The 12,219-nt window shown below is 52.5% G+C and overlaps 7 protein-coding genes across 13 annotated transcripts; 2 read left to right on the top strand and 5 right to left on the bottom strand.

Moving 5' to 3' along the window:
• Positions 1–122: 122 nt before the first annotated feature.
• Positions 123–431, top strand: KVP17_000721 (uncharacterized protein; the record flags this gene model as incomplete). Its single annotated transcript, XM_068515490.1, has 1 exon — positions 123–431. One exon carries the CDS (start codon positions 123–125, stop codon positions 429–431), a length of 309 nt encoding a protein of 102 aa, XP_068372290.1.
• A 287-nt stretch (positions 432–718) lies between these two features.
• Positions 719–2,173, bottom strand: KVP17_000718 (uncharacterized protein; the record flags this gene model as incomplete). Its single annotated transcript, XM_068515485.1, has 1 exon — positions 719–2,173. The coding sequence occupies one exon, from the start codon at positions 2,171–2,173 to the stop codon at positions 719–721; it is 1,455 nt and encodes a 484-aa protein (XP_068372285.1).
• A 91-nt stretch (positions 2,174–2,264) lies between these two features.
• KVP17_000719 (uncharacterized protein) lies at positions 2,265–4,932 on the bottom strand (the record flags this gene model as incomplete). 3 transcript variants are annotated; one of them, XM_068515486.1, is made up of 3 exons in its annotated part: positions 2,265–2,339; positions 2,374–4,541; positions 4,569–4,932. In XM_068515486.1, the coding sequence occupies 3 exons, from the start codon at positions 4,930–4,932 to the stop codon at positions 2,265–2,267; spliced, it is 2,607 nt and encodes an 868-aa protein (XP_068372286.1). The 3 variants fall into 3 exon arrangements, with proteins under 3 accessions (XP_068372286.1, XP_068372287.1, XP_068372288.1); XM_068515487.1 differs by lacking the exon at positions 4,569–4,932 and having other exon boundaries at positions 2,278–4,329; XM_068515488.1 differs by lacking the exons at positions 2,265–2,339; positions 2,374–4,541 and having other exon boundaries at positions 4,546–4,932.
• Positions 4,933–4,951: 19 nt separating this feature from the next.
• KVP17_000715 (uncharacterized protein) lies at positions 4,952–6,442 on the bottom strand (the record flags this gene model as incomplete). Of its 2 annotated transcripts, none has more annotated exons than XM_068515478.1 (1): positions 4,952–6,442. In XM_068515478.1, the coding sequence occupies one exon, from the start codon at positions 6,440–6,442 to the stop codon at positions 4,952–4,954; it is 1,491 nt and encodes a 496-aa protein (XP_068372278.1). The 2 variants fall into 2 exon arrangements, with proteins under 2 accessions (XP_068372278.1, XP_068372279.1); XM_068515479.1 differs by having other exon boundaries at positions 4,952–6,268.
• Positions 6,443–6,898: 456 nt separating this feature from the next.
• On the bottom strand, positions 6,899–8,056 carry KVP17_000717 (uncharacterized protein; the record flags this gene model as incomplete). 2 transcript variants are annotated; one of them, XM_068515484.1, is made up of 1 exon in its annotated part: positions 6,899–8,056. In XM_068515484.1, one exon carries the CDS (start codon positions 8,054–8,056, stop codon positions 6,899–6,901), a length of 1,158 nt encoding a protein of 385 aa, XP_068372284.1. The 2 variants fall into 2 exon arrangements, with proteins under 2 accessions (XP_068372284.1, XP_068372283.1); XM_068515483.1 differs by having other exon boundaries at positions 6,899–7,969.
• Positions 8,057–8,095: 39 nt separating this feature from the next.
• KVP17_000716 (uncharacterized protein) lies at positions 8,096–10,336 on the bottom strand (the record flags this gene model as incomplete). 3 transcript variants are annotated; one of them, XM_068515481.1, is made up of 3 exons in its annotated part: positions 8,096–8,900; positions 9,062–9,383; positions 9,412–10,336. In XM_068515481.1, the coding sequence occupies 3 exons, from the start codon at positions 10,334–10,336 to the stop codon at positions 8,096–8,098; spliced, it is 2,052 nt and encodes a 683-aa protein (XP_068372281.1). The 3 variants fall into 3 exon arrangements, with proteins under 3 accessions (XP_068372281.1, XP_068372282.1, XP_068372280.1); XM_068515480.1 differs by lacking the exon at positions 8,096–8,900 and having other exon boundaries at positions 9,058–9,383; XM_068515482.1 differs by lacking the exons at positions 9,062–9,383; positions 9,412–10,336 and having other exon boundaries at positions 8,096–8,938.
• Positions 10,337–10,500: 164 nt separating this feature from the next.
• On the top strand, positions 10,501–12,039 carry KVP17_000720 (uncharacterized protein; the record flags this gene model as incomplete). The annotated part of the gene is made up of 1 exon (XM_068515489.1): positions 10,501–12,039. One exon carries the CDS (start codon positions 10,501–10,503, stop codon positions 12,037–12,039), a length of 1,539 nt encoding a protein of 512 aa, XP_068372289.1.
• Between the last annotated feature and the right edge of the window lie 180 nt (positions 12,040–12,219).

Raw genomic sequence — 12,219 nt, 5'->3', positions numbered from 1 at the left:
CACGACTGACCAGTCAAGTCGTCAAAGACTTGCGGTTTCGCAAGTCAGGACGAGGGTTGACACCATTCCATCTGTGCTACGGGCGGTTGCCCCGAGCTCCGGATGACCAGCTGTTCTCCACCATGATGGTGCAGTCGAAGCCGGTGGAGCTACAGCCGGGTGATGAGGTTGTAGTGGTGAATCCAAACGACCTGACGACCATGGTTCAGGCACAACCGAAGGTCTGGATAGTACAGGAGGCGACTAGGTCGGCAGCTTCGATTAGGCAAGCAGACGACCCCGACAAGCATGACATTGTGTCAACCAACCGTTTGAAGAAGCTACCGAAGTCGAGGATCCAGGCGCAAGTGACTCCAGGAGGAGCACAAGATATCGAGGGGGATGATTCGAGCTCCCTAGTTATAGAGCTCTCGGCCCCACAGGGGCCATGATGCATCTGTGTTATATTGCATATCGACACTTAGTCACCAACTAACAACTTAACGTGAAGCCTTGATAACTTTGCCAAGGTGCCATCGGAATTTGGATGGCGTTGTCTGACAAATCCAGGATGCAATTTAGCGTAACAGAAGAAGCCGATGAAGATTTTTCAAGGTGTGTTTGCATTCTCTTAACTTATCCTCTTTGTGTCAACTCATTTGCACTCGAGTGATAAGTGTAACAGAGTCTCGCATGACACATAATTCAAGAGTACGATACATCAACCGATCATTGATCCTTACCGATCATATGGACCCTGGTTGATCTTCACCCAGGGTCCAAACATGCTCATGAACGAGGCCCATCTGGAGACAGGCACATCCATGCCCACGTAGATTCTCATCTCGTTGAAACAAGGACAAACATTTCCGACGCAGACACAAGGAGTCGTGACATCGGAGGGAACGCCTGTCGGCTTCGTTGTGGGGTCCGGAGAAACCGACGTGCCGGGCTCAACAGTGCGTGTCGGAAATTCGGATGTCAAGGGTGAACCTGCACAGTACATGTACTTGATGGTTTCCAGAGCGAACAGTATGATGTCGTTTATTGTCGGAATGGACTCCCCCTCCAGACTATAGAAAAGTCCGCTTAACCCTGCCTCCAAGAACATCTGCTGGTAGTGCTGCCGCAGGCACTTAGCTTCGCTGGTCGCGTCAGGACAGTTGCCATGCAATTTTACGTAGTTCAATCCGGCGTTGGCTGACGGCGTCAACAGCACCGGGATGATGGCGTCGATATTATTCAAAGCCCGAGCAGCATCCGCCGGAGTAGGGTACTCGTGGTTCAGACAGTTCGTAGGCGTGTCCACCACATCGCCGTGAGGCAGGAAGCCTTCAGGGAACTTCCACGGACCGCACAGCTCCCGGAGCTCGTCGAATCTGGCAGTCTCGTCAGAAGTTAATGCACCAGCCTCATATTTAGTCCTCAACTGAACCAGATCGGAATACAGTCTGCCGTCCTCTCTACAAGATCCGTAGTGCAAGGTCCACGATTCTTTAAAACCGTCAGTCCCCCAGTGCTTGTTCCAGTTCTGCGTGTTCACCTTGGCATCCCCAGCTTCATGTGGTAGAGCGTCGGTGGTGGATAGAACCACACGGATCATTGCAGCATCATCACCAAAGCCCCCAGTTAAGCCTTTCGAAAAACCCCACGCAGGATCGTTTCCGACGGAAACAAGAGACCCGAGGAGGTTTTCCTTGTAGTCACCACCTCCGCTGATGTTCACGCCAGCGACGGAATGGCTCAACCCATCCGTATTACCTGTAAGCGGGTATCTGAGTTGGTAACAGTGGTCCCGGACGAATTGGGACGGGTAGGCGCCATGGTCGCCAAAGCCGCTGATCGGGATAGGCTTGTCGCTGAATGTGCTGAACCCGATTCGGGAGCCCGGATACAGCGCGGACACCTCGCGCACCAGGCTGGCGATACTTTTCCGAAACTGTTTCACAACATTGGCAAAGGAACCAGACACGTCCTGGTTGATGGCAAGTTCGAACCTGACGTTGCAGTTATCGAAAAACTCGTTTACACCGCCTGTTTGTCGAACAGCTCTGAGGTTCTTAGAAGCGTGGCGCATTAAGAAGTCTTCAAAGCTCACACCGTTGACGAGTGTGCTCTCATTGATAGACGACGTCAGCCAAGCGGGGTTGGCGGCGATAACAGCAGTGAGCACAAACGGAAGACAGCTTCTCATATGTAAAGCAATTGTTAATGGAATTGTTTATTCAGGCAGGGTCATGGCTTGTGTGGGTTCTCGGTTTTGTCATGCTCTGGATGCGTTATGGCTAGAGAATTGCCTCAAACAGAACGAACAACTGCTGGGCTTCCTGGTTGCTCTTCCAAAATGCAAGAACAATCGACTGCCAATCGTTGCATTGACTCAAGATTCCTCACACTCTTGATCAAGACTTCTGCATTTTGAACGATGTTCGGGTCTGGCACGTAGACTCCAGATTCGAGGGCGGACTCGAGGTCAAGAAGATATTTTATCACGCCTGTCAGACTGCTCACTCTGAGTTCCTCGCCGTCGCGTCGGAAGTTCGCGACAGCATGCAGGCGTACAGTGCCAACGCCAAGAATCGACTTCATCCAACCGTAGACCAGTTTGCACAAATCATATTGGAGGGATTCATCGACCAGCTCCATCGCCCTGTTCGAGCTTTCTGCAACTTCTGGAAGCCTCCACACAACCCCTGCGGCTTTTTTCAACGCAGAGCTCAACAGTTTTCTAGATTCAAAGTCTGGCAACGAGTGCAACGGTATGTCGCTCAGCACGCAGCTCAGCATGATTTGGGTGGCCATGGCTGTCCCTAGAACAGGGCTTTTTGTCGCTTGTTGCGTTGCGCTATCTACGGTATGCATCATGCTTCGATAGAACGGAGGGAACCCAGCGGCAGTAACGGAACCAATCGTCTTCCAGCAGTCGATGAATGCACAAAGGACGGCGTCTTCCGACGACCCCCTGGCCATGATACTGACCACAGCATCAGTGAAATCGGCGAAGATGAGGTTCTCAGCCTCGTCGATAATTCCGTTGGTCGGCTGGATCAGAAAGGACAGAAGCGGTTGAATGAGTGAGCCCCCATAGAAGAGCTGTCGCAGCGATGCCCCACCCAGATTTTGGGATATTTCCAGGCGAAGGAACCTGCTGATGAACTCTGGGAGCAACTTGTACCCATGAAGAAGACCACAAACGGCGCCAATGACGTCTCGTCTGTCATTTACGGGGGCCAATCGTATCAATCCTACTGCAGCCTCAAACTGGAACTCCGCCAGCAGCTGAGCCATTCGAAGGGCGAAATGTGATTGGGGGATGGTGGCTGGCAGGATCCGTGCAGCGTTGACACCTCGGGGGGGGTGCCTGTGGCTATACATCTCTTGTGGTCTTTCGGGGGAGCTGGTCCTCGCCGGCGCCAATGGGTCAATGTCCACAAACGTCTTTTCAAAACTTCTTCCCAAGACAGCAGCAGTCGAGGGGTCCAGGTTGACTGAAGGTTGACGGATGGACTCGGAGACAGATACCTGGGGCCGGTTTTCGTCAGAGACGGATACTGAAACTCCAGTAGTCACCTTCAAGGTAGCTCTGAGGCTGGCAGGAAGCAGATTAGACTCAGAATAATGTGCCCCGAGGAAGGAGCCGGACGGAGGCCCATCCTGCCGATCCAGAGCATACAGCCAGCTGATTAGCTTGGAGTGTCTATTTCGCACACTGAGAAAATCAGTCTGGTTCATTCCTAGAAGTACGTGACGCAGGAAAGAGCTGAGCCACTCGATGGTGACCCTCTCTGTGAGGATTTGTGCCTTTACAGCGCGGAGATGTAGCATTTTTTTGTCGATGGCCTTCATGAGATCGTGTTCGGCAGCGTTAACAGCCTTACTGATTTTCGGTAACTGAGCGTTGGCATTGCGAATGTACGAGTCGGTTTTCGATCTCAGATACTGTCGAAGAGGTAGAAGAGTCTCAAAAGGATGGTCCATGGTGGCGAGCGCCCCATTGTACACATCTCTGATGGGTACCAAATTGTGGCTTGCCTTGTCGCCTCTGGAGTGATCCCCCGTGAGAACGCATTGCCTGCATAAAGACAACATACATTCGTTGCAAGCTCGGTCGCAAATACATGACAGATGTTTCCGGCACGCTCCGAACTGCGAGTCACTGTCCTGCACAGGACATCTGGAATGCCGAGCAAGCAGGGGGTGATCTGTGTGGTGCACCTTGTCACATTCCTCGCAGAAATATGCGCTGTCAGGTGCACAGAAGATGGCAGCGGCCTTCTTCTCGCAGAGGTTGCACAGGGGAACTGGTACATAGACGTGCACTGGTGTGAACTCAACCTCGAGAAGAAACATAGGAAGCGCTTGGTAGCGCGTGTCTTTGAGGCGAATCAGATTCCGGAAGGCTCGGCGTTTAGGCGGGTCTAGGCGTGACCGTGCAGATAGAAGACTGTGACCCGCGGGGACTATCGCGGTCTCCAGAAACTGTTGAAGACCGCTTCCTGAAAAGTCTTGTGAGGATCCCAGGGCAGCATAGAATACTAGGTACTGGTAGACTCCCGTTGGATCTGATCAATCCAAACCCAGTACCATACGGGCGGAAAAGCCAACCGGAGGCTCCAAGCATCCTTCTGGCAATGTTAACGCCGCCTGTCTCAATCCAATATCAATGCCTGAGAAGTGTATTGCCTGCTCGCGCAGAATGGAGTCGGAAGTCGAGCGTGGATGCATGCGTGTCATGTCCACCACACAGGTAGCCACCGGACCCTTCATAGCTTTTGCCTTCTCGAAGAAATCCTTTTCTGTCAGTTTTGATTGGAGTCTGTGAGTCTGTTGCACATGCAACTCTGTCGTGAACAGTGTGAACTGCAGCAAGTACTCCAGTCGAGCTATGTCATCAAAGTCGGCGAGCAAAGTGGGTTTGACGGCCCACTGTGCTATTTCAGGAGCGTGGCGCATCGAAAAATTGATTTACCAGTCACGAACATTCAGTTACATGACCCGTAATGTGCCACTTGGAGAAGGAGTCGATGTGCACGCTGCGTTTCGTCCCGATAAGACCGGTGTCAGTAGGTACCAGCACTTTCACGTACTGCTTAGTGTGGCCCACAGTGTGGTCCGATCGGTCAGAGGGCTCAGAGAACCAGACATCCACAGTCTTACCCACCAGATGGGCGTGCTTGCTCGGTATCGCCTTGGTGAGAGCGGTCACCTCGCGAGATCTGGACTTCTTAGTTTTCGTATTCAGCTGCTGTAATTTTGCTGCCGGAGTACCTGGCCGAGGGTAGAACTGGGAGATGTTGATCATCTCGAATTTGTAGTGGTCCAGAAGATCTAGGGTGAATTTGTGGTCGTCATCCTTTTCTGTCGGGAAGCCACATATCACGTCCGTTCCTAAATATATGTGTGGAACGTGCTCTCGCAGGTAGTCGCACACCTGACAAAACTCTTCAACAGTGTAGTCTCTCATCATGCTGCTGAGGACAGCATTAGAGCCGGATTGCACTGGAATGTGGAGGAACTCGAAGAAGCATTCCGATTTTAGTATGTTGGCCATATCCTCAAGATGCTCCAAAATGTATGGCGGATTGGTCATACCAACTCGAACCATGACATTGTTTTGTCGAGCAAGTGGATTAGACATGACTTCGTCACGGATGGCAGTCAACAAGTCGATGACGTTGAGACCCAGATCTATACCGTAGGCGCCGGTGTCTTCGCTCGTCAACCAGATTTGCTGCACGTTCTCATTCACAGCCTGTCGAACGCGACTCAAGATCGCTTCTAAAACGTAGGATCCAAGCTTCCCTCGGGCTTGAACTGTCTTGCAGTACGTGCACCGTCCAAGACACCCCGTACTGAGTGGAATTATCTCGACCAGATCGTTTCTTCTGATTTTCGGAAGGTCTAAAGATGGTAGTTCACTTTTTTCCAGCATCTTCACCACATTGCCCTTGAGAGACTCACCCACAACCTCCACGATCCGATCAATCTGCGTAACGCCAATCATCGACACGTCATGCCACCCCTTGACATTCCTATCCGCTTGTGGGACACACCCGCCTACTATAATCGCCTTCCCGGCGCTTTTGGCCCTTTGGACGAGAGTCATGGCCGCCTCTTGACTGGGGTTCTTTACTGTGCAGCTGTTGAGAATCACCGCATCGGCCTCTTCCCACGTGTCGACGATTTGATAACCGAACTGAGAAAGAAGTCCCAACATGTATTCTGCGTCACTGCTGTTGTGGGCGCATCCGTAGGTATGCAGGTATACCTTAGCCTGTCCAGGGATCATGTTCGGAGAATTTGTCCGGCCTCCCTCTGACTTTTTAGTAGGGGTCTTGGATTGGCACGACCCTCCGCAACACCGGTTTTCATCGGAGTCTTTGGTGAGCCAACGGCTCAAAGCGTATCCGAAGGCAAACAGAGACGCGGCCGCACACAACGTCCTAACAAAAGGCCTCGTCATGTCGTTCCAAAGAAATATCGAATTGATGTCGAGGACTGTCACTGCCACTGAGACTGATGCTCACGTTGAGGTGGTTAAGCTTCAGTCCCCGGAGAGAAAGAAGAGTGTTAGGTTCGACGATACCGCAGTGGACAATGAGTTTTCTGGGCAGAGGACCAGCAAGAGCTGTTGCATTTATCATCGACCCCTCGACTTTGGGGAGAGCGAGAGCGAGAGCGATTCAGGTGGGTGTGGACACTGGTTTGCACGTAGATGATTCAACGTTGTCAGACGACACAAGGAGAAAGCGAGCGTTGAGACGTGAGGCAAAGGATCACGGACCATGTGGACATGGGCATTGTTCTGAAAAACATTAACAGCGCTCTGATGTGCATGATAGAGACTGTTCAGACGAAGAGGCTGAGCCGGTTTCCGAAAGGGGGTCACCGCTTCTGAGTCAGCAAATGTGCCGTCGGCTTACCTCATCAACGTGCGTACTTGTTTGTGGTGCGAGATTCGGAAGGTGTGTGGACGCGTGACCACGAAGAACTCGCCGTCTACCTCAAAATAGATGCGCTGTTTTTCGCTTAAGGACTCGTAGAATTCTAACTCGTAGGGACCCGGACCTTGATCGATACGGTATCCCCTTCCACGAACCACTTTCTCACTCCCCAAACCGACCGCCGAGTGGAAAGACACCCACTCCATACAGCCGTCGCCCACGACTTGACAAGCGTCAGCGAGGTGACCCGGTTCCCGGCCAATCACACCTGCCTTCATCTTGGGCTTAGCATCTTCCCAGATGCTCATTCCACCGCCAAACGAGGGAATGTTGATCCCCACCAGTGACATGGTGGATGGTAGCAGTTTTTTCGATCCGTGGTTGTCGAAGATGACGGAGTCCCCGTTCGTCATTCTCTGCACCGTTTTGTCGATAGGAACAGTATTCCCAAAGAGGACTTTCTTGAATCCCTCTTCGAAGTATACAAACTTGTTCCTAACCTGGTTGTTCTTACGTCGACGGTCGAAATTGACGCCAATCCTTGACTCGATGCCGATGCTAAAATAGTTCGACATCAGAAAGCTTTTCTTCGTGATCTCGAGGTCGACCTTTTTCTTGGTGTCACTATCCACCTTCAAAAAGGAACCGCCACTACGAACGGAGGCCTCCACTAGCCAAACGTCGTGAAAAATTTGGGCGGCTCGCGTCCACTCCCGCATCAGTTCCGTGAGCACTCGCATGTCCTGACTCCAAGGATTGCACGCGTTGAACGACTGCCAATTCATTGCACGCGCGAAGTCATTGCCCGTTCCGAACGGAACGACACCAATAACCAATCTCTTGGTGTCATCCACACCATGTGCCCATAGCTCCTGGACCATCCACATCACCGTGCCGTCCCCGCCGCACGCGATCGAGTATATCTGGTCATTGGGTCCAAGGTTTCGGATCAGCTTTCCGATGGCTTGGAAGCCTGGTTTTTCCCCAGAATCCCCGTCTTTGATGTTGAAGAAGTGTAGATTGAACTCATGCTGACTCAGTGTCATCTCTAGACGACGTATTCCGGGTGTAAGAAATCTACTGGCCAGGTTTCCCCCTGAAGATGGGTTGACGAAGAAGAAGATGTGGCGCATTAGCGAATTGACCTTTTTAGTGCGATCATCGATTTCACATCACTGCGGTCCAGCGACGAACTCAATACAACCGTCATAGGACCGGTACCTCACGCCTGTCTCGCGTAGATTTTGATTGATGATGGCACAGAGCTCGTCCACCAAAGCATTCGTACTGGCGTCGCTCTGAATAAGGTGGGGTGAGGTGGGAGGTAACGTCTGGTAGGAATGCTTCCCGGGAACCCTTTTGGCGTCGGACAAGCCGACATGGCGCCTGTTTCTTCTTTCTGATGCATCGTGCACGAAAGGGCAGTACGGCCGACGGCAGCCCGGCTGCTCGCAGCGAATGCTCTTGTAGAAGCGGCTGTGGTACATGGATTCCTCCTTTGAGTGCGCGTAGGGACAGTTACGTCCAGCCATACAACAGCTGTGTAGCTGCATGCGACCAGTCTCAATATCCGTAGAGTACTTGATGTCTGGACAAGTCTTATCGCTATACTCGAACGTTGCCGGGTTTCGACGAGGCCAGGCGAGTGAGTGAGAGTCAAAGCATTTGGCCCCAAGCGAGCAACCAGAGGTTGCATACTTGCGACAAACGGCAGTTCGGAAGAGATTCAGCTCGTTACCGCTGAGGACATAGTTCATCTGGTCTCCGCATACGTTACCAGTCAGCACCTTGTGTGGCTTGGGACCGATCGTGCCGTTTCTCTTGGCGTTCATGCTTTCTCGGCGTGTAGGTTTTTCTCTGGGGGGCGGCCGGGAGAGAGAGCGGCGCTTGGTTGACTCTGTTTCGTTGTCACCAATCGCCTCGACAGTCGATTTACGTCCAGTCCAACGCCTTTTGGGGTATGAGAAGTCTGTGGATCTGCGTTCACCCGCCCAACCAGCAGTATCCGAGTCCATCACAAACTTTTCTGATGTGCACCTCCCGACCACGATAACATCACACATAAATAGACTTCTTCGAGAATGCTGATGTTGTCTCAGGCAAAGGCGCTCTGCGTTGGAGGATGTGTGAAACCTCACGGGATCCATCCGTTTTTCACAGCATGTAACAGCGCCTGAACACCCAGCCCTGTTTCCGGGTCTTCCATCATCAACCCATATGCGTCGAGGTCTAGCAGAAACCAGCGGGCCTCTCGGAATACACTGTTGCCAAAGGCTGACGGGAGGGTTCTGATCAATTCGTCCTCTCGAACGTCGATGGACTCTGGAGACAGTAGTCCCACGAGAGGAAAGATCCCCTTTGAGATAGCGAGAGGGAAGAGTTCCGGGAAAGCGAAAACCATTTGCTTATCCAAATTGACATAGTTGAACCCGTGTGCCACCAGCCAGTCCAAATCGGCATCTGAATCTCATTACTAGGTAATCCTCACCGAAGACGGTGTCTCCAACGAACGATGAGTCGTTAAACGATTTCCTGAAGGTGCCGAATATGACGTCTTCGGTCTGCTCCCGTTCCCACACATACGGATCAAACACGTTCACGATGACGTTGTGGATGGGTTTCAACCGTTCCAGATCGTCAACGTTTGAGCTGGAGAACCACAGGTGCTTGTCAGTCAGTGTCACCTCCTTCATTGAACGGACGAGTTCAACCACCCCCAGCGTCTGCTCTACCAAATCGAATGGCTTTGGCCGCGACAAATAGTAGGAGGAGAACATCAGCTGCAAAACAACCCCGACATCGTAATTGGCAGCCAGTATTAAAAATTCATCCAGACGCAAAGCAGTGCCCAGGTTAGTGGGGTGATTGGGGTCCGAATTCACTCTCCGCTCAGGTTTGGTGAATTTTACCATGTAAGTCAGCTTGCCAAACGGGTCCTGCAGACTCTCCAGTTGATCAGGAAAGATACCCGTGTAAGATGATGACCATTTTTTGAGTGATCCCTGCAACCCGATACCCGAAAGCTCTCGTGTTTCCTCTGACGCTGCGAAACCCTCAGAGCGCTCCCAGTTGGTTGTCTGTTCCATCGTAATATTCTCAAGACACACCGGCGTGCCATCCTTGAGTAAATTGACATGGCAGTGCCAAATTGCTAGCGGGTCGGTTGCAAAGAGTCGCTCGTAGGCCTCTTTTGAGTCAGGAGGGGCGAATGCAGACGCGCCTCCTACACCTATTATAGCTTTGCCGGCAGCGGAGTAGTCCAGCGCTGCGTGACCTCCGTTTAGGACCATGACTGTGATAACCGCTGCCAAAGTGGTTGACAGAAGGAGCCCTGCCACAATTAGAACTACTATGTGCCGTCGTAACGATCTTCTGAGCTGGTGCTGCTGGGCGTCATAGTCAGCAGAGTCCATTTTGCAAGGAAACACGCAATTGCACGAGGGATGACGGATTCCTGTCAAACTTAGCTGTGCCAATCCAGAGCTGCGGCCCTAATCTGACAAGCCAGTGGTGTTGGTATTTTTTGCAGCAAACGTCTAGACCCCTTCAATATTCGACAATATCTTGACGCTCGTGTATGAGGTTGCAAACGAATCCGACTTCAGCGGAAAACGTTCTGTTGAGTAGCCTTGCACTCCTTGCTACCGATCTCCACCACGAAGCGCGTCGCCTCCCAGAATTCAGCAGATTCGATGACGACTATGCAGGCCCAGATGCGCATTTCAAAACGGCACGTCGACAGACTCAAGCGCCAGTAGTATTCGCGAACCCAACGACAGCCTTCTGTGCAAGTCGGCGCTTTGTGGAGACCATATTCCGGGCGCTGAGGGGACGCGATGTTCACCAGCTGGTTGAGCCCATAAAACAGGCGAGCCGATCGGGAGAGAAGGGTCTCCTACGGGACGTGTGGTACTCCAAGTTGCGTGCTTCGAAACTGCCATCCACGTGGCAGTCGTTGCGAATGATATTCCGCGTCCTGCAGGGAACGCACAAACACCCAGTTCAACCACCGTCATCGACAAAAAGCATCGGCACCGACCCTAATCTCAGTCAGCGCGCCTATGACGCTGGCATGACGTTGCGCAACACATCATTCCACGATGCCATGTGTCCTGTGGAGGCCGAACTCGGAAGGCGAATATTGGACAACCTAGATCCAGTGTTACAGGCAACTGACGCGTGTTCAGTGGTCGCCACAGTAGTGGCTTTCCTGCAGAAGGTCACCACGCAGGACACGCTCGATATGGGAACAGAAGCGTGGAAGAAAACGACAACAATGTTGTTGCACTGGCTCTGGCAGACCCTCCGAGCCCAGAATCGGTACACCAGCCAGCCGACGGCCGCCAACAACGAAGAGCGCATCCAGCGCGTGGAGTCTGCATTAGATCTACACGCTGACATGTTCAGGGAGCCGGCCATCGCCAAGATGGTGCGACGAGCCGCAACGCGCTTCCCCAAGCCATCTGTCGCCATACGTGGACCTACGCTGCTTCTCCGCGTCGTTTTCGATGGGTTGACCCAAGTCGACCCGCCCTTAAGGTCAGTGCACATGACCACTTGGTCCGCCCGTAGAGCACATTCGCACCGGGTCTTGCGCACCATCGTCGACGGAGGGCAATTCCCAAGCTTAAACCGGCTAGTGTGCGCCTTTCGGCAAGCTGCTGCTGGCTCAGATCAACGGATTCGTAATCTCCTTGGGATCGCCGAACTTCCATCGTCGATCGTGTGGGCAATCGGGCGTCAAGCGTTCCAGGACCTTCTTGATGTAGCAATGCGTATCGAAACCTCAGTCAATGGGGAGTACCGAGATGTGGCGTGGAGAGCACCGGCACGTGTAGAACCAATCGGAGCTCAGGCCGCCGTGGATCAAGACGACGAGTGCGCTGTCTGCGCAGAAGCATGGTCGCCGCAAGAGCTGGCAGCTCTGGGTGAGTTCTGTAAGCAGTTCAAGACCGAGTCCGACATTGTGACCAGCCGGAGCGTGCGCCGTCTGAGTCTGCAAAGGAGTGGTCTGGAAGCGAATTACTGTGGCCACTTCTTCCACAAGAGCTGCATGTCACAATGGGCGGGTCCTTGCCCCCTTTGTAGAGCAAAATGGCTCTCTTCTGATTCATGAAGTCGTCGAATGTTGAATATGTATCGTTGTGAAATTCGTTCATTGATATCAGTCAACTTCTTCCATCTTGGAGAGATCTTCAGCGTTGGTCACTACTTCCTCAAGAGGGGGAAGGTCATCCTCAGCCACAGCGTCGTCCTCCAAAGCGAGGCCAAGCTTCACCATGCGGTGGATACGGTT

The sequence above is a fragment of a genome, assembly GCF_019968985.1.
Source record: "MAG: Porospora cf. gigantea B chromosome Unknown PgB_NODE_699_length_12219_cov_198.9, whole genome shotgun sequence".
Classification (NCBI taxonomy): Eukaryota; Apicomplexa; class Conoidasida; order Eugregarinorida; family Porosporidae; genus Porospora; species Porospora cf. gigantea B.
Note: the sequence above shows the minus strand (reverse complement) of the source record. Positions and strands in the feature narration are given on the sequence as shown.